At 36.9% G+C, this 19216-nt stretch overlaps 1 protein-coding gene across 1 annotated transcript; it reads right to left on the reverse strand.

Moving 5' to 3' along the window:
- Nucleotides 1-12311: 12311 nt before the first annotated feature.
- LOC136223190 (pectinesterase 1-like) lies at nt 12312-16470 on the reverse strand. The gene is made up of 2 exons (XM_066011070.1): nt 15284-16470; nt 12312-13206 (listed from the first exon to the last, which is right to left on the reverse strand). Exons 1-2 carry the CDS (start codon nt 16365-16367, stop codon nt 12524-12526), a joined length of 1767 nt encoding a protein of 588 aa, XP_065867142.1. The 5' UTR covers nt 16368-16470; the 3' UTR covers nt 12312-12523.
- Between the last annotated feature and the right edge of the window lie 2746 nt (nt 16471-19216).

Raw genomic sequence — 19216 nt, forward strand, 5'->3', positions numbered from 1 at the left:
ACAATGGTGCTGACCAAAAACAAAGTCACCCAAAAAGGGTAACTCATTGTGACTTCTGTGGTAAATAAGGCCACACCATAAAAGTATGCCATCACAAATTAAAACATGACTTTGCACCTGTCTATGCTAACAAACGAAGACCCAAAAAAAATTGGGTACCTAAAGATGAATGATTTAAAATGCAGGTGGGCCTGAGATGCGTGGAAAAATCGAAACTATGGTATATTGATAGCGCATGCTCGAGGCACATGACTGGTGATGAAACTCAGTTCATCACACTTGAGCTTAAACGAGGTGGAAACGTAAGCTTTGGAGACAATAAGAAGGGTAAGATAGTAGGATCAGGTACTATCGGAGGTAACCCTACCATTGAGTCAGTCTCCTTAGTTAAGGGTCTCAAATATAACCTATTGAGCGTAGCTCAGCTTTGTGATAGCGGTAGACAGGTTATATTTGATGCTACTCAGTGTCGGATACTCGAGGGAAAAAACAAATGATTTGATTTTAACTGCCCCTCGTGTTGATAATGTATATATATTGAGTTTAGAAAAACATTTTTCCAAAAATATATGCTTAGTATCTAAAGAGGATAACTCCTGGCTATGGCATAGGAGACTTGGTCATGTAAGCATGGATCTCCTTGCCAAATTAGCTAGAAAGAAACTAGTTGAGGGATTGCCCAAACTCAAATTTGAAAAAGATCAATTGTGTAATGCTTATCAGTAAGGTAAACAAACGAAAAATTCTTTTCAAAGTAAAAACATTGTCTCAACCAAGTGACCATTGGAATTACTACACTTGGACCTTTTCGAACCTGTCCAGCCACTTAGCTTGGGCGGAAAGAAATTTTCCTTAGTCATTGTAGACGATTTCTCTCAGTATACTTGGATCATCTTGCTGAGTAGCAAGGATGAAACATTTGAGATGTTCACAACATTAATTAAAAAGCTTGAAAATGACAAAGACCTAAGAGTAGCTCATATTAGGAGTGATAATGGCGGAGAATTAAAAAACCAACAGTTTGACGAATTCTGTGAAGTTAGTGGTATTGACCACAATTTCTCTGCTCCTAGAACACCTCAACAAAATGGGGTTGTTGAAAGGAAGAACAGAACAATTGTCAAAATTGCTAGGACAATGCTGAGCGAAAATAAGCTTTCAAAGTATTTCCGGGGTGAAGCTGTACACACAACATGTTACATACTGAATAGGGCTTTAGTTAGACCTATACTCAAGAAAACCCCATATGAACTTTGGAAAGGACGAAAGCCCAACATTAGCTACTTTCGTGCTTTTGGGTGTAAATGTTTTATACTCAATACAAAAGATAACATTGCAAAATTTGATGCTAAAGCTGACGAAGCGATCTTTTTAGGGTACTCAACTAACAGTAAAGCATATAGGGTGTATAATAAACGAACTCAAGTTGTAGAAGAGTCTGTCCATATAGAGCTCGATGAAACTGACCCTGCAGGAAAGACAACTCAGTCCACCGAAGATGAACCGAGCTCAGCTTCCGCTAACCAAACAGGAGCCGCTGAGTCATCAGTACAAGGACTGACCAAAGGTAAAGACGAAACCGAAATTACCTTTGCTGACCAATCTACTCCTGCAGATATTGTAGAAACACCTATTCCAGACAACTCAACATTACCCAAAGAAATAAAAATTTCAAGAGGACATTCGGAGAAGTCCATTCTTGATGCCGCTGACAACAAGCTGATGACAAGAGATCAACTTAGAAAGTATCTCGGCAATGTTGCGTTCGTCTCAGTACATGAGCCAAAGAACTTCTCAGAAGCTGAGCATGACGAACATTGGATCAATGCTATGCAAGAGGAGCTTGATCAATTCAAAAGAAATGAGGTATGGGATCTAGTACCAAAACCTAGGAATCAAAAGACCATAGGAACTAAGTGGGTCTTTAGAAACAAACTAGATGAGCAAGGCAATGTGGTCAGAAACAAAGCCCGACTTGTAGCCCAAGGCTATAGTCAGCAAGAAGGCATTGACTACGGTGAGACCTTCGCCCCTGTTGCTAGGTTAGAAGCTATACGAATATTGTGTGCTTATGCAAGCTATATGAACTTTAAACTACATCAAATGGATGTTAAAAGTGCTTTTCTTAATGGCTTTATAAACGAAGAGGTATATGTTAGTCAGCCTCTAGGGTTTGAAGATCCAAAACTTCCAAACCACGTTTATAAACTCAAGAAGGCCCTATATGGGCTGAAATAAGCTCCAAGAGCTTGGTATGAGAGGTTGACCAACTTCTTGCTGACCAGGAATTATGTCAGAGGCAAAGCTGACACAACCTTGTTCATTAAGAAAAAGGGTAAAAATACCCTGCTGGCACAAATTTACGTAGATGATATAATCTTTGGTGCTACTGACGAATCTATGTGCAAAGAATTTAGTAAACAGATGCAAACTGAGTTCGAGATGTCCATGATGGGGGGAACTCAACTTCTTCCTTGGTTTACAAATCAAGCAAGGGAAGAACGACATCTTCATTAGTCAGTCCAAGTACGCCAAAGAAATGTTAAAGAAATTTGATATTGAAGAATGTAAGCCCATATCAACCCCAATGGGTACTAACACTGTCCTTTGCGCTGACGAGAAAGGTAAGTCAGTAGACAGCAAGCTATATCGAGGTATGATAGGCTCTCTACTTTATCTTACTGCTAGTAGACCTGACATTCAGTACTCAGTATGTTATTGCGCAAGATATCAAACTGACCCCAGAGAATCTCATCTTATTGCTGTAAAAAGAATTTTCAGATATTTGTAGAGCTCAGTTAATGCAGGTTTATGGTATCCAAATATAAATGACTTCACACTCATTGGATACACTGACGCTAACTATGGGCGAGATAAGCTAGAACGTAAAAGCACTTCAGGAGGATGTCACTTCCTAGGAAGCTGTCTAGTATCTTGGTTCAGTAAGAAGCAATCGTCAGTGGACATGTCTACTACTAAAGCTGAGTACATTACTGCTGGAAGCTGTGTGGCCCAAGTCCTGTGGATTAAGAAACAGCTTGAGGATTACAGAGTTAAAACAGAAACAATTGAAGTCAAATGCGATAACAAAAGCGCTATTGACCTATCTAAGAATCCAATCCAACACAACAGGATGAAGCATGTCAACATAAGGCATCACTTTATCAGAGATCATGTACTCGAGGGTGAGATTAAGCTGACCTACGTACCAACAGATGAACAACTTGCGGATATCTTCACTAAGCCTTTGGCTCGTGAGCAATTCAACATACTAAGGGAAGCAATCGGTATGTCTAATCCTCTTCAATAAAATTCTATGTTTAAATTGAATGTTGAGTGATTACCATGCTGAGTGATTTGTGCCAAATTAGTAACTTTTGCATGCTGAGTTGAACATAATGAAAAATCACCTCATACTGAGTAGACTTACATACTGAGTGATTATCTTAAGCTAAGTTACTAAGCACGCGAATAATTCTCCTACGTAAAATTGACTACTCAAATTTTTAAACGTTTAAAATTCTTAACGCTGAGTAAAAGATCCGTTGCACAATTAATGCTGGCACGCATATTAAATAGCTACCTAGGATGACGTAATCACAATAATTAGAAGACACATGCGCCGATTGTGTCATAAATGCCAAGATCATTGTCGGTTGATTATCTCGAGGTCAAAACCGCCACCTCAACGATTCAGATCAATTCGACACCCCTATAAATAATGGATTGAATTCCCACTTCTACCTCTTTACACTTGAAATCTCTGGCAATCAATCTCTCTCCATCTAAAATTCCAAAACCTCTTAAAATCTCTCTAAGAATCATGTCAAACGATTCACAGAATATCTCCGGTGCCGGTTACGATGACAACCGCTCCGATGAAAACCCTCCATCTCCTACTTAGCAGGAATATAGAGAGACTCCCACCAAGTCTCAAGAACATGGTCAACATGACCAAACTTCGAGAAAGAGCCCCCATGATGACCTTGCAACTTCGTCGAAAAAGAAACAGAAAAAGGATAAGGGGAAGAAACCGATGGAAAGAACTTACTCTATAGTCTACAACAGTGTCAGGGGATACAAGGTTGATCACTCCCGATGGTTTTCTAAGGGATTTGTAGACGCTGAGAAACCGTTCTGCGAATGGATCTCTAAAAATGGCTGGACCGAGCTATTTTCTATCCGAGAAGCCACCTACCTAGAAATGGTAAAGGAATCCTATGCCAATCTGAGAGCCGCTGACGATGACAGGGACTACATGGTCACAAAGGTCCAAGGGAAAGATATTTTTGTCAATCCTCCCTATCTCGCCAAATTTCTCAAGCTAACCAATAGCGGAGCCAAACTTTGAACCACCAACGACCACACTAAAATCGAATATCCCACTGAGTTTTGCAAACCCGCCGGTCATGCAGGGGAAATAGCTAGCACTTCCATGGGTCAGAATCAAAAGATGGCCCACTATATCCTGACGAACTTTCTCTTCCCCAAGGTCAACTCCACATCCTCAGCGTCAAATTTTGAGCAATGCTTTATCTGGCATATGCTGACCTACAAACCAATCAACATGCCGGTGTTTCTCATCGGTGCCTTCCAACGGAGTATTGGTACCCTCAGGTTAGGCTCACTAATTACCAAAACCCTAAAGGACTACAAAGTGAGCTTAGTAGAGGAAATCAACGTTTGGGGTACGGAGATTACAGCTGGAATATTGTTCGGTTTGGCCTTCGACCAACCAATTGTACCCAAGAAAGGTAAGGGGGCCACAGTTCAAGAAACATAGGGCATGCTGACCAGAGAAGGGAAGAAAGTAAAGCAAGCTCGCACTGACAGAAAGAGGAAAGCGATTCAAACCTCTTCCAAAGACACTGATGCTGCCCCGAAAAAGATTCAGTTTGTGTCCAGAGGAAAGAAAGCTGAAGCTGAGCAAGGTCAGGAGGAAACTAAGTCAGCAGAAAAACAAAAGAGGCAAGTTGAGCCTGAGGAAGAAGAGAAAGAAGACACTCCCGAGCAGCCTCTGCGAAAGAAGAAAAAGATTTCATCTGGGTTGAACCCTATAGATGCACCCCCTCTTGCCTCGGTGATCTCTGAAGACTCACACTTTGTGAGAAGCCAAGGAATTGATCTCGAAAAACCACCTGCTGACCAAGAAGAAGAGTTGGGTAATATAGGAAGTCAGTTTGACATAGAGGAAACAACAGATGTTGAGCAACATGTAAAGTGGCCGCTGAGCAGGTTGAAGAACAAGCTGAGCCAACAGCAAAGGATCACGCTGACCTATGGGTAAATTCATCTTCTGAATCTCTTGACTCTATTCAAGCTGACCCCTCTCCTCCAAAGGCTAAGAAGTTCAGACGACTCAAGAAAAAGGCTCACAAATCTCCAGTCATTGACCTTCTGGGTGATTCTCCTCTCCGGGATCCCATCACTGACCTCACTACAATGCAATTCAAATTCTTCTCCAATGTCACTGAGCCTTCTCCAAGTAAACTCCAGAAAAAGCAAGCCTCTGTTTCTCAAGCTGAGGAACAAGCCGATCCCAAGACTCCAGAAAATCCAATCTTTACCAAGCAAGTGCTTGAAGTTCCTGCTAGTCAAACCACTGAGTCAGCGTAGGAAAAGTCTGCTCACATCAGCTTTGAAATTCCTCAATCTCCAACTCCAATTCCAGCTGACACTGAGCCAGTCAATGACTCTGCCGATCATCCTCTTCCAAATCCTTCAATGCAGAACGCTAACCAGTCAGTTCTTGCTGGTGATCTGAATAAAAGTCCAGCCGCTGACCTCGCTGGCACATCTGCTTTTGGACAGCACCAAACACCTCCTCCATCCGGTGCTACTCATATTCTGGCATCTGGGCCACAAAGTGATGAACCCTTCGCATACTTGCATGCTAATGAGTCTGGGCGCTGAATCATCGACTCAGCTCAAGCCCTACTTCAGGATATTCATCAATCCAATGCCGAAGCCTCTGGGTCTGTTCATGTTGAGCCAACTCAACTTTCCTCTATCACTCAGCTCTTGACTGAAATCAAAGGTCTTAAGGATCTACTGAGTGTCATGACATCACTCCAATCTCAACAACCTAAGCAGGAATCTATAGTAAAGCTGGCTGAACTCCAGCTGACAATGGTAAACCATATGAACTCTCTCCAGGGTCAACTCAACAACTTGTCAGCTGTGAACTCAATGTATGCAACCTCCGCTGAGGTTCATCAACTTTTCGCCCAGCTCCATACTGAGCAAACAAGAACTCGTGAGTTAATCTCCTCTTCTTCCCAATGTTCCATTGAGCAAATAAGTGAGGCAGTCCGCCTACTCAACTTGAGTAAGGAAGAAATGGAAACTGACCAACTCAAGACGAATGAACTTTTGCAATACTCCCGAGCCACCTTCAAACATGTTCGCCACACGAATGCTCAACGTCAATTCTATGATTCGGCTTTGCTTAAGATGTATCATCAAGCTTATGCCATGCTGACTGACACTATCACCTGGGTAGGCAAATCCCAAGAATATATTTTGAGTATGCTCAGTGCCTCTATCAGGATTCCCGGTTCTGTCTTGGACGATGGTGTTCCTGTTTTCGATGGTCTAAGTGAAAGCACGAAAAGGCTTAAGGCGTATTCCGTAAGATTAACTCGTGCTGCTCTCAACGACACCTTCATTCCTCCTCCGCCCGATGCTGGCAAAACGGGGGAGAAAGAATAAGCTGATAAAACTCAGCATCACTCTAGGGAAACAGGAGAAGCATCTGGTAGTCAGCAGAAACACAAGGGAAAAGGCAAAGTTAATTCTGCCCAAGTCAACAGGAAGAAATAGTTTGGCTAGATTTTCTAGTTTTTATTCTTGACTTGTAATTTTCTCTTATCTGACATAATTTGTCTTGCTGACTATCTATAAACTTATGCATCCCTTATTCAAACTTGACTAATCTTATGTGATGCTTACTTACGTATTGTGCTTTATGCTGATCTGTCTTAATTGAACAAACAAACAAAAGAAAAAGGAAGATACTCAGTACACACTAAGACCTGATACATCTGCTCTAATAATGTTTTCCCATAACTCTGATATCAAACTAACCATGTATCAAAACTGAGTAAAAACATATTCCACACATTGACCTCTTCTGAAAGCTGACCTAGGCTCATCTGAATTAGATCTTGGAAGGTCTAGAACTGAACTAAGTCAGTATAAGCATGCCTTAATTTTACTCAATTAAATCTTAGAAGATTTAGAGTTAAGTTAAGTCAATAGATGCAACCCTTACGGGGGAGTAATTTCAGAAGCATAAAGAGAATTTCAATCATGGGGAATCTCAATGCTGAGTTCCATCAATTAAATATTTTGCCAACATCAAAATGGGGGAGTTTGTTGAAACACCTTTCCACATAATTTTGATTTGACAAAATTATTTAAGTTAATCTATGATTAAGGGATAATTAAATTTAAGTGCTTTGATTTAATTGTACTAATATGTTTGTTCAATGTTGAGTATAAATATAAATACAAATGGAAATAAGAAGTAAGACAGGACGAAGTCAGCATGAGAATACAGCACAAGTTGAGTGGAGTGCAACTCAGCACAATAGAAGATAAGTCATCTTCTGGACTGAAGCTTAAAGATCAAACAAATCAATGAAGCTGAGTGGAACGCAACTCAGTATCAAAAGTAGAGAAGTCTTCTTGAGAACTGTGTCTTGCAGAACGAAGCTTACCATGGAAGCTGAGTAAAAGAGAACTCAGTATTTGAATTAGCAACAATCGAAGACAACGGCTATCAAAGTCAAGCTGAGTGATCTTCAGGACAGTGCGAATGATCTGTTTGCTAAAAGACAAGATCTGACAACTGTCTGCACCAATAATAGAAACCTTGGAATTACGCAAAAGCCAATTTCAAGATGCATGGGTCAACTGTTCTTTTGCTAAAAGACAAACTGGCACAAAAAGACAAAACCTGCAAGAAGAAGACAAACCTGACGCCTGCGGAATTCAGACGACAGGATTGGCCTGCAAATCTGAAGCTGACCAGAGCCTTGTCGCTAAAAGGAGCCATTTGGATTCAACGGACAAATCCAGAATTCAAACGAACAAGTCTTCAGAATACAACTATAAAAGGACAAGTACACTTCTTGGATCTTTTGCCGATTGCCGAAATACAAGAGAACAAAAAGCATACATACAAAGCACACTAAAACAAGAAAAAGATCTTACACCAAACTTCCATACCTGTGTAAATGCTAGAGTGATTTTCTTTGTAATCATCTAAAGTGTTCTTTGTCTGAAAAAGAACAATTTTGTATCAATCTTAGTATTGAGAGAGTGTGCTGAGTACTCGGTGTTAAGTACTCAGTGGTAGCGAAATCTAGGTGTTTGGTTATAGCATTTAGTAGGAGTTGAGTAGACGAATAGAGGACGGTACTCTTGCGTATTCAACTGCCTTGTAAACGGTTTGTGCTCTACCTTTAAAGAGCTCAGTATTGGATTTAAAAAACCAGGAGGGACTCTGGGGACTGGACGTAGGCGGAGAGGCCGAACCAGGATAAGTTGTGCTGAGTAATCTCTAACTCTTTTTCAATATATATCTGTATGTGTTGCTTGCTATATTTACTCAGTATATAAATCGTTTGAACTGACACTGAGTAAATCAGAGTGCTGAGTTGGAAGCTGACCACAAAAGTGTCATTTCTCAACTCACAAGTAAAACAGTTCTAGTCAGTACCTGACTAAAGCCGTCTTACGCCTCACTCGGCCGCGCTGACCAAAGCTGAGTTGTGAAACTCAAAGAATTTAATTAAGTCAGTGTAATTAAAACAAAAAAAAAGTTATATTAGTTCCTAACCCCCCTTGGAACTAATCACAAGGGACCAACATTTCCCACCCCCTTAACTTGTCCAAATTAGTCATTTTACTCCTCCTCAACTCATCGAATGTCCTATTTACCATCTTAACTCCATAAAAATGGTATTTCTTACCCCTTTATAGTGCAAAATTAATAGCACTTATTCAAATGAGTTTGAAAATATATATTTTTAATATTAACTTTTTATTTTGTTTTAATTTGATAACTATATTGATCCTTCATGTGTTTATTATAATAATATTGTATTACAATAATTAGATAATCAAAATTTAACTAGCAAAAAAAAATTGAAAAGAGAAAGAATGAATAAAAGATACAAATAACAAGAACATTTTTTTTTTATAAAAAAACAAAAACATTAATATAAACAAGTTAAAGATATTATATGTAGGGAAAAGGTACCAAAATAGGCCTATGATTTTGGGGAAGTATCAATTTCCACGTACAAAATAGCACCAATATAGGTTTAACGTTTAAAAAAATGTATCAATTTAGGCCTCGATGACGGATTGTAAGGGGTGAGAAATACCACTTTTATGGAGTTAAGGGGGTAAATAGGACATTATATGAGTTTGGGAGGGGGTAAATGGACAAGTTGAGGGGGTGAGAAATACCACTTTATGAAGTTAAGTGGGTAAATAGGATATTCTATGAGTAAGTGGGTAAATAGGATATTCTATGAGTTGGGGGGATAAATGGAAGTTGAGGGGGTGAGAAATACCACTTTTATGGAGTTAAGGGGGTAAATAGGACATTCGATAAATTGAGGGGGTAAAATGACCAATTTGGACAAGTTAAGGGGCTGGAGGAGTATTAGGCCTAGAATAAAACATTATCTATATATATAAAAGATATTTAGTATTTAAATGTGATTAAAAAATAATCGGTTGTGATAATTTAACTAATACTATTATCTACATCTACAACAATTTAATTTAGTTTTATTGCTGCTCTTGGTATATCACATGTATTTAGATATATCAGTACTGAATGTTGAGTTTTTTTTATTATATCAGTACTTTAATTTTGTTTTATTGCTACTCTTGGTATATCACATGTATTTAGATATACTAGTACTGGATGTTGAGTTTTTTTTTTATTATATTAGTACTGTTATTGAATGCTGGGTTTTTTTTTATTATATCAGTACTGATACTGAATGATAAGTTTTTATTATTATATTATTATATTAGTATTTTAATTTTATTTTATTGTTGTTCTAAAGTTATATTTTATAATTTCGTTTTATTGTTGCTCTAAACTGATATTTTATACTAGTAACACGTGGTGAATTTTAAATTTGAGGATTGGATAATTTTTTAATTTGAGGAATTTTTTAAATTTTATTTGGGGATTGGGGATTCTCCAAAACCCGTAAAGAACCATGCGGACGGGTGTGGGTTCCAAAAAATCTCCAAACATTTTTTTAGAGATTTTCCGAAACCGCATCCGAAAATATTGGGGGAGGAATGGGAGATGCAAAACCGCCCCGCCCCACCCCGTTGCCACCCCTACCGAGTGTTTGTTCTATTTTTCGAATAGCAACCACCATAACTTATTCATTTCTCCAATTTCTAGCCACCATTTATCCTTCAAACCACTATCATCCACCTAGGCTGGCTCTTCCTTTAGGCAATAAAACCCCAAAAATTAGGGAGAAAGAGGCATATAATTATTTCTTTTTAGTATGCCATTAATCTTTTATGGGTTAATTATTATTTATTTAAAATAAAACAAGAAAGTTCATTAAATATTCAATTTAATTAGTGATTTTGCATATCGCTAGAGAAACATTTTGATAAATATTAATTTTTATTTTAATATGAATATTTCTTTTTCATTATGCATTTATAAAAGTTAGGGAAAAATACAAAAATAAACCTTGTGGTTTGGCCTATTTTTGAACTGCACTCCTGTGGTTTAAAAGTTTGCAAAATGGTATATTGAGGTTCATTCCGTTAGCAAACACATACCAAATTGACTAACGGTGTTAAAAGTCAAAGGGAAAAAAGTTAATTTGGTGCTTATATTTATTTATTTTATAAATTAACGCTCCCTATTATCTGATTATCACAAACAAACCCCAAAATTAAAAATAAAATACAATTACACCATCTCTCTCCTCTTTTCTCTCTTTTTTTTTTCTGTCTCCTCTCTCCCCTTTTTGTTAATTTCTCTCTCTAAAATCAATTTAATTAACAAAACAAACTCTTCCAAAGAGGAAAAGGGCATTGAACCGAATGGGAGCAAGTTTCTTTCGTTATTATCATCCTGCAGCATGTTTTGTTTACTAGTCCGTATGTGTTTCCGCGACAATGTTGATGAGAAACAAATCCTGGAAATAGAGAAGGTAGAGCATTCTGTACTTCTCGTTACCCGGAGATTTCCGATACCCATGCACTTTCCAAGCTTGACAAAGATTCTATTCAGGAAAAACTGGTCAGAGGTGATGCAGATTTATAAGGAAAGAGCAGAGGTTGTGATTCCATTGATAAGAGCAAGAAAGAAACGAAAGGAAAATAATGAAGAGTTTGTGTTATCATCGTTAGCCCTTTGAACTTGTTTAAAGTGATATGGTTAAATCCGTAAGTGTTATGTGCAAAGTAAAAGGAGATTTGCAAAGTCGAAACTTGTATCTATTTAAACAAGTTCACGAAATCAATATATTACTTCAAATAAATTCAGGACCAATAGATCATGTTAAGAAAATCCAAGAAATTAATAGATCATTCTAAACAAGTTCATACCGTTTATTTATAACTAAATTACTTTTTTATTGAAATAGTTAAAATATTAGCGGCCTGTTTGTCTATCGAAAAATATACTGCAGGAAATTTTTTCTTAATTTTTCGGTGTTTGTTTGCTTGTGAAAATAAATCAACTGAAAATTTTAGGTTAGTTAATAGTAAAATATATAAAGAAAGGGAGGAAAATATTTTACCATTCTAAAAATAGTAAAACATTTCACTAAGCTTTTAGAATCTTATTCCATTTCTTCTTACTCTTTTGAAAATAATAGTCACCCACCTTATCTTCTCGTCTTTTTATATTGTAGCTGAAAATTGAAAAATATTATTTTTCAACATTTTTTAAAATTGAAAAATATTTTATTTTTCAACATTTTTTCCTTATTTAATATTTTTCGACAAACAAACCAGACATAATATTCAATTAGTTATCTTTCTTACTGTCTCCACTTTCATTATTTTCCATCACTTTTTTTTAATAATAAATAGGAACTTGCATTAGCAGTTAAGCTTGATACAAGCTCATAAACATGAACAGGAAAAGAAAAGTTACATCCACCACTTTGACATCACATGTGCAGCAATTGTATATATCATTTAAAAAAGTGTTAATTGTATAATTAAACAAACAAAATAAATGTATATATCATTTAAAAAAGTGTTAAAGTGTATAATTAAACAAAAAGAAAAACCATTAATTCTCATCTAAACAACAATTAGCTAGGAAAGGATTTATAATTTTCACAACATGAAATTGACCAGAATTTCTACTATACTTTTAGAGTAATACATTTGATTGACGTTAAGACATAATGTGTAAAAGTATCATCAGTTGATTGATTGGGAGTATTACTCCGAGAGTATTGTAAAATTTCTCGGCAATTGGCTCAACTCTACACCGATTTTCAGATCATAGAGTTTCTTCAAACGCCACAGAAGCCGCAGGCAACCACTCTGTCCCTTGTATGAATGATCCTACTGCAAATTTTGCAGCCTCATCAATAGTAAGACTAGGCTTATAACCAGCCCAGCTAACCCTTTTCTCAGTAGCAGACCCTGGTCCGGTATTCTGATACTCCCCGTAAAGTATGGAGCTGGGTGGATCGACACCGCTGATCCACGACTTCCAGCCTGATGGGTCCAAGAACGAGTCGATACTCGACTGCATAATAACAGTTGTGGAGAAGTCTTTCCAGGGCCTACCAAGATAAGTTGGGGCTGTAAGAGAAGCATTTAGAGGAGTGAATGTGCATTTCTGGATCGAAATGCCGGTGTTTTGGTTCGGGTCTTTCTTTCCCTGAGCTGTGATAGTGTTGAATTGGTTAGACAGAGGTTGCCTTGGCATGATTTTGCAGTTCTGGAAAACTACTGCTGCGTTTCCGAATATGAAGTCAATGGTGCCTGTAATGGAACAGTCGCGGTAGAATTGGCGGTTGGAGTGAGCGTAGAGAGTGTCTTGGTATGCGTCAAACGAACATTGGTAGTATACGGACATGTCTGAGCCGGACCTGAAGGCTACTGCTTGGTGCTTTGCTGCACCGGCCGTGTTGATGAACTGTATGTCTCTTGCCATGAAGCCCTTCCCGGCAACAGCTGATCATCATCACATAACCATATATAAATTAGTTATTCCAATTTATAGCAGAAGTGTATCAAAATTGCTACTTTAGTAAACAGATGATACATTAAAGGCATCAACTTGGATGCGAGACCTGTTTCGGGCTAGAATACAATGTTGAAGATATGATTTGTGAAAACGAATCAAGCAATAATCAAGAACAAACAACGATGTTAAACAACCGCATAGACCCCTCTGAGCACTGCACAATCGGATCCACAAACCTAATAACCAAAACATGGCACACATCCTAGCTCTGAGTAAACAGATGATTCATTCAAGGCATCAACTTGGATGCGAGACCTGTTTCGGGCTAGAAAGCAATGTTACGGATATAATTTGTGAAAACGAAGCAATAATCAAGAACGGACAACGAAATCAAAGCAATCACGTAGACCCCTCTGGGTGCTAGCTGCACCATCCGACTCCGCAAATTAACTAATCAGGCTCCACATACACAACGCACCGAACACAGAGCAGGTATCCATGTTCACGTGCAAGTGTTGCGAGCAATCAAAACCCACAAACCAAATAACCGAAACACCTCACGCATCCTAGCTCTGAGTAAAGTTTCTAAAAAACAGTATGCAACATAGTTCAATTGAAAGTGATGCATATTTCCGTTAGAGACCGAGAATTCATATTGACATGAAAGTTAAAAACCAAGGCCAAGAAGCAGTTTTTACATTAACTGAAAACTGCAATAGCATTACAAATTGCAAAATGACATGATTGAATGATTCAATTGAGATTTATCCCAAAGATTGCAACTTTGTCAATCAATGAATAATCTAAAACACAGTCCAAAATCAGAAAATTAATCCAGCATGAAAAACATAGACCAGGTCAAGACACCTCTTTTCACACCTAAGACAAACTGAGCAGTCCTAATCTGATTTCATCACTGTGCAGGCATCAACTTGGATTTTGAAAATGATAGAATTTTAAATTAGTGGAGACAAGCACATCATCACATGGTGGGTTCCCAAATTGGAAGCAACATCTATCATAAACAAAAAAAAAAAAAAAATAGAACTTTGTGTAAGACTTTCACATCGGTTTCACATGGAGAATCCAATAATTGGAATGAGTCTAATCTGCAGACACTACTTTTTATCTAGAATATGGATTCACATGGCACATGAGTTCAATTCCTATTCACAATTGGAATCCTTGTAAAACTAGAATTTACACTAATAGTTAAATTAGTCTAGCAGTAACACATGTGGTGTCGGTATATGATTTGTGATTCTTTGACACGAAGTTAACCGGCTCCTGGAGACTAAGGCTCTATTTGGTTCAATTGTTCATATCAACATCTTTTTCTCAATCCTAAGCAAACACTTCTATTCTACTATTCAGAACGGAAAAAAAAACTACAAAAAGAATAACCAGGCGGGAATAAGTTGAGAAGCAGAGTTCATCCCGAAAAAACTACTTCAACCCAACAAAACAAACAAATAACTCATTTTCAATGACAAATTTAATAACCCAGTATGAGTTTAAGCTTAATAAACATTTTCTCATCAAGATTTATTGTCTCTATACCATTCATTTCATCAAATTTATGCAAATCTAGGCTTAAAGTTATGATCTTTCTCCATCCCATTTCTACTATTGATGAAGATAAACAACTAAACAATCAATGCCATAAATCAAGAAAAGAATTTCAGCAAAAGAAATGCTAGGAGTGTTAATTCTTACACGAAAACACGATTTGCAGAGAACACCCGACTCACATGACACAATTGCCATGATTATCATTAATCCGACTAACACGACACAATTGGCACACCATATAAATGCAATAAAACAGACAATTGTGTCAAATGTGTCGTGTTAGTCGAGTTGTCTATGCTAATGGTGTAAACATTGACAGCCCTAACCATTAACAATGATCTAGAACTCTTTCAACAAAATTTCATCAAATTTATGCTTAAAGTTATGGTCTTTCTCCAACCCATTTCTACTATGAACAAAGATTAACAACGAAACAATCAATACCATAAATCAAGTAAAAGAAATGCTGAAATTAAAGAACAAAAAACTTACCAAAAGTAGCAGTAGAAAAGGTAGGAGTTCCATCCACAAAATTCTTACTACCAGAAATAATTGTCTTATCCATTCCATCTCCATAAATCATCACATTCCACCTATTTTTATCCAACAAAATGTTCTCTGTATATGTTCCTTCCTTCACATAAATGATAAATCTTGTTAAACCCTTCTTTGGAATTTGAGCCACCGCTTCTTCAATGGTTGTAACATCACCGCTGTCGTCCTTAGCCACCGTCACATTTGGTGTAGGCTTAAATTCCTGGAGTAACCTCCTATCCCCCAAATTAACCCAACCAGGAAACCCAGAATTGGTTCTTTCAAACCCTAACAATTTCCTATGAATTGGGATGTTAAAATCTGACAACAAACCCAATATTTTTGCAACAATGGCTAAACTATTACTCGCAAACTCAGTTGAATTCTCCATTGCTGTTCTAATTTCATCCACAACTGTACTATTGAAATGATCTGTGACGTTCAATTCCTGTAAAGCATCAAAACATGTTTCTTGATCTGTAATTGAAGTGCTCAACCAAGTTTTCAAGTCACCGATTTTGGATGTTGAGAGAATCTTTTCCCCTTCTCCAACTTCCATTGATGAAATTGAATCGTTGAGGCGATCTAAAGCATCATCAAACACAGATTCACAAACTTTCAAAGCATCTTGAAGATTAGTATCGTTGATTCTTTGAATAAGCTTAGATGGGTAAGATTTGAGCTTGGAAAGTTCAGTAACGGCGACATGTAAAGAAAGCTTAAAGAAAACTTCTGGGTCAGTGGTGTTTGCTGTGTCTACTTGAGAAATGCTGGAGTAACAAGAAGTTGGGAACTGGGTTACACTACAAACAGCTTTGAGTGACGCCGCCGGTGTTAAATCGGTCGGAACGGGGGTTTCCGGGGAGGAATTATTGTTTCGCTTGTGTACAACAGTTCCGACGACAGCTCCGATTATGATAGCTATAAGAACAATGGCGGAGATAATGAAAATGATGAGACGCTTACGTGTCTTACGCTTGAATGCTTGTTCTTCAATTGGATCTACTTTGCCATAGCCCTTGAAGGAGTTCATTGAATCCATTTTTCTTTTCTTTTTTCAGATTTGTGTGTTTTGTTTATTGGTTACTACTTTCGAATAAAGATGATGTTCAGACACTGTATGTGTTGGTGCCATTTTTATAGGCAAAGATTGGATCTTTAATATCTGGCAGGAGAAAAGGTGGGATCTTTAATGCCTTGTCGCATTTTTAATTATTAGTCCCTCATCGTTTTCAATTTTTTATATGGAGTCCTTAATCTCTTAATTCTACACATTGTACTCTTAATTTTGATTTAAACTTCAAAACTTAACATAAAAGCCACTCAATTTTACATTTTCTAACCTTAAGGTCACTAAATTTCAATCAATATTTCAAAATAACCGTTTACGGTCTCAAAATAAAAATTTCTCAGAATTAATGATATTCTAAACAATTTTAATTCTCCAAAATTTTCGTTTTGAGGTCATCTAAGTGTTGTTTGGTTAGGAGAGAGAAAATAATTTTTTAAAGAAAAAAAAGATCCAGAAATACCGATTTTGGAAAGTAAAATATGTGGTTTCATAATAAACGTCGTTCTAAAACACTTTAAGTATTCAATATTTTCATTTTGAGGCCACTAACGGTCATTCAGGCATTAATTAAAATTTAATGATCATAATATTAGAAAGTGTAAAATTGAGTGACTTTTTTATATTATGTTTTAAAGTTCAGTAACCATATCATGAAAATGAGTAAAGTTCAGTAGCAATGACGGTAATTTACCCTCGAATATTTAATAAGAATAAGTTAAAAAAAAATTGTTGTGGTTTTAGGTTTTAACACTTTGAGTATTGTGATTTTTTTTTTTTTTTGTAACAAAATAGTACTTATGGTTAGCAAGAAAATGGGTTTTTTTAGTAATATGGTCAAAGTTGAAGGAAATTTTTGATATATCTATTGGAGTTAGATATGGCGGAAGACATTTTTTTCCTAATCAACTTTTTATCATGTACGAGAAATAAATTTCAAAATAACATATGAAACTCGTTGTTTTCTCTCGATCGTTAGAAATTTTCCAGTGAAAATGGCGACTTGATGTTAATTGGTGATATCAGTTGAATATAAACTCGTCATGTAGTATTTATAAAACTCGGACCAATACCTGGAGAAAAAGAACATGTGATGTCATCACAATAAAATTGGTCAATATAATTCCTTATTGAAGCCCCTGACTTAGGAAGTCTCAAAAGATCTAGTCAATAATCCACCCGTTACAACAATCACATCTGATCCTGAGAATCACGGGTCTAGTGGACTTGTGGGATATCAAGCCCCGATATTCGGGTTGACGTTCACCTATCACTGGGTGACACGTAACACATCCTGCTTCTAAACTCATAATCTGTTGGGGTTTAGTGTCCTATAGTCAATTGTTGCGGGATACAAACTTATTGTAAATGAATTGTTCTTTATATCATTTGTTTTAATGAGATATATGTTTTATAACTATATAAAGGCAATCCCTTTTAAGCACTAAATAAAGTCTAATAAAAGGAAATCCGTAAGTTTGTTTAAAGTGATTATAAAGTGTTCATACAAGCATGAAGTGAGACAAAACTTTATAATAAACTAATAAACTTAAAACCACCCAAAGTCAAGTGATATATTTAGGATTGATATATCACAGTTGAGACTTGTATGTAACAATGTCTTCTGTCCGACAGAAAGCTGATCTCACAAGCTTCACATATATAGATATCTGGACAGTTACATAGATCCGGTGAAACGTTGTTCATTAGGATTGGGGATCCGACTTGAGATAACAGGATGGGTAGATTCATCCTTGTCAACTGTTCATCTCATTGGTATTAATAGGTATAACTAATCCTCAGACTCAAAGGAATGTTAATTGGTCATCCTGAATTACTGAATGTGAGACTTTGATCCTGTGGTCCCACGATCCTTAACAGAGATGACTCTAGGGTGTGAACTGCAAAGGTTGGGTGTCACAGGAAGTAATTTCAGGGTAGTTATACATTGGATTGAGCATTTATCACTCCCGATTAATGGGAGATACATCCAAGGATCGCTTGTGGAAGACTCGACTCTAAACCCTTGCAAGGTGATAGCTTAAGAGTAGAAATTCGAATTTCACTTAACCTATCTTTTTGAGTTGACTCGGCCAATAACAAGTAAAACGAACGTCTCGCTATATGTGACTTGACATTACCCATAGTCATAAGATTCAATTCAAGGATGTAGTTGATAAAGGATCGTATTATACCGTAACTAATACGGAAGGGTTAACGACAGAATCAACCTGTCTTCTTAACGGACTCTGGGGGAATGATTACGGACTTGCCAATAACATACTCTGTACACCATTCCGTTATGCAAGGGATTAAATATAATTCTTGAAGAAATTAATTTAATAGGTTGCATACGGCCAGAAGTAGTAAGGACCTAATGGATCACACATAAGACTTGGAACCAAAAGAGAGATGGATATGATTAATAGATGGAAGCCCAATTAAGCCCAGTAAGGCCCAAATACTAGGAGGGGGCCGAAATTTATATATGTTAGTAAGGAATTAATTTTATTCCATTAATCCTAATTAGATTAGGATTATGAATTAAATTAATTAAGAGATAATTTAATTAGGAGTTTTAATTAGATTAATATTCTCCTATTATTCTCCAATTAGGTTATTTATTATTATCCTAATTATATTAGATGTATAGTGAGATAATAATTAGGAATCCTTTTCCGAATTGGATTCCTATTAAGTAACCTATTCCTATCTAACTGGGGTTTAGATACAAGCTAATATATATACCCCCTCCCCTAATGAATTTCGACTAATGCACATATCCCTTCCCTTAAGTGATTTTCGAAATTGCTTAATTAAGA

Source organism: Euphorbia lathyris, chromosome 3 (assembly GCF_963576675.1).
Source record: "Euphorbia lathyris chromosome 3, ddEupLath1.1, whole genome shotgun sequence".
NCBI classification, from domain to species: Eukaryota; Viridiplantae; Streptophyta; class Magnoliopsida; order Malpighiales; family Euphorbiaceae; genus Euphorbia; species Euphorbia lathyris.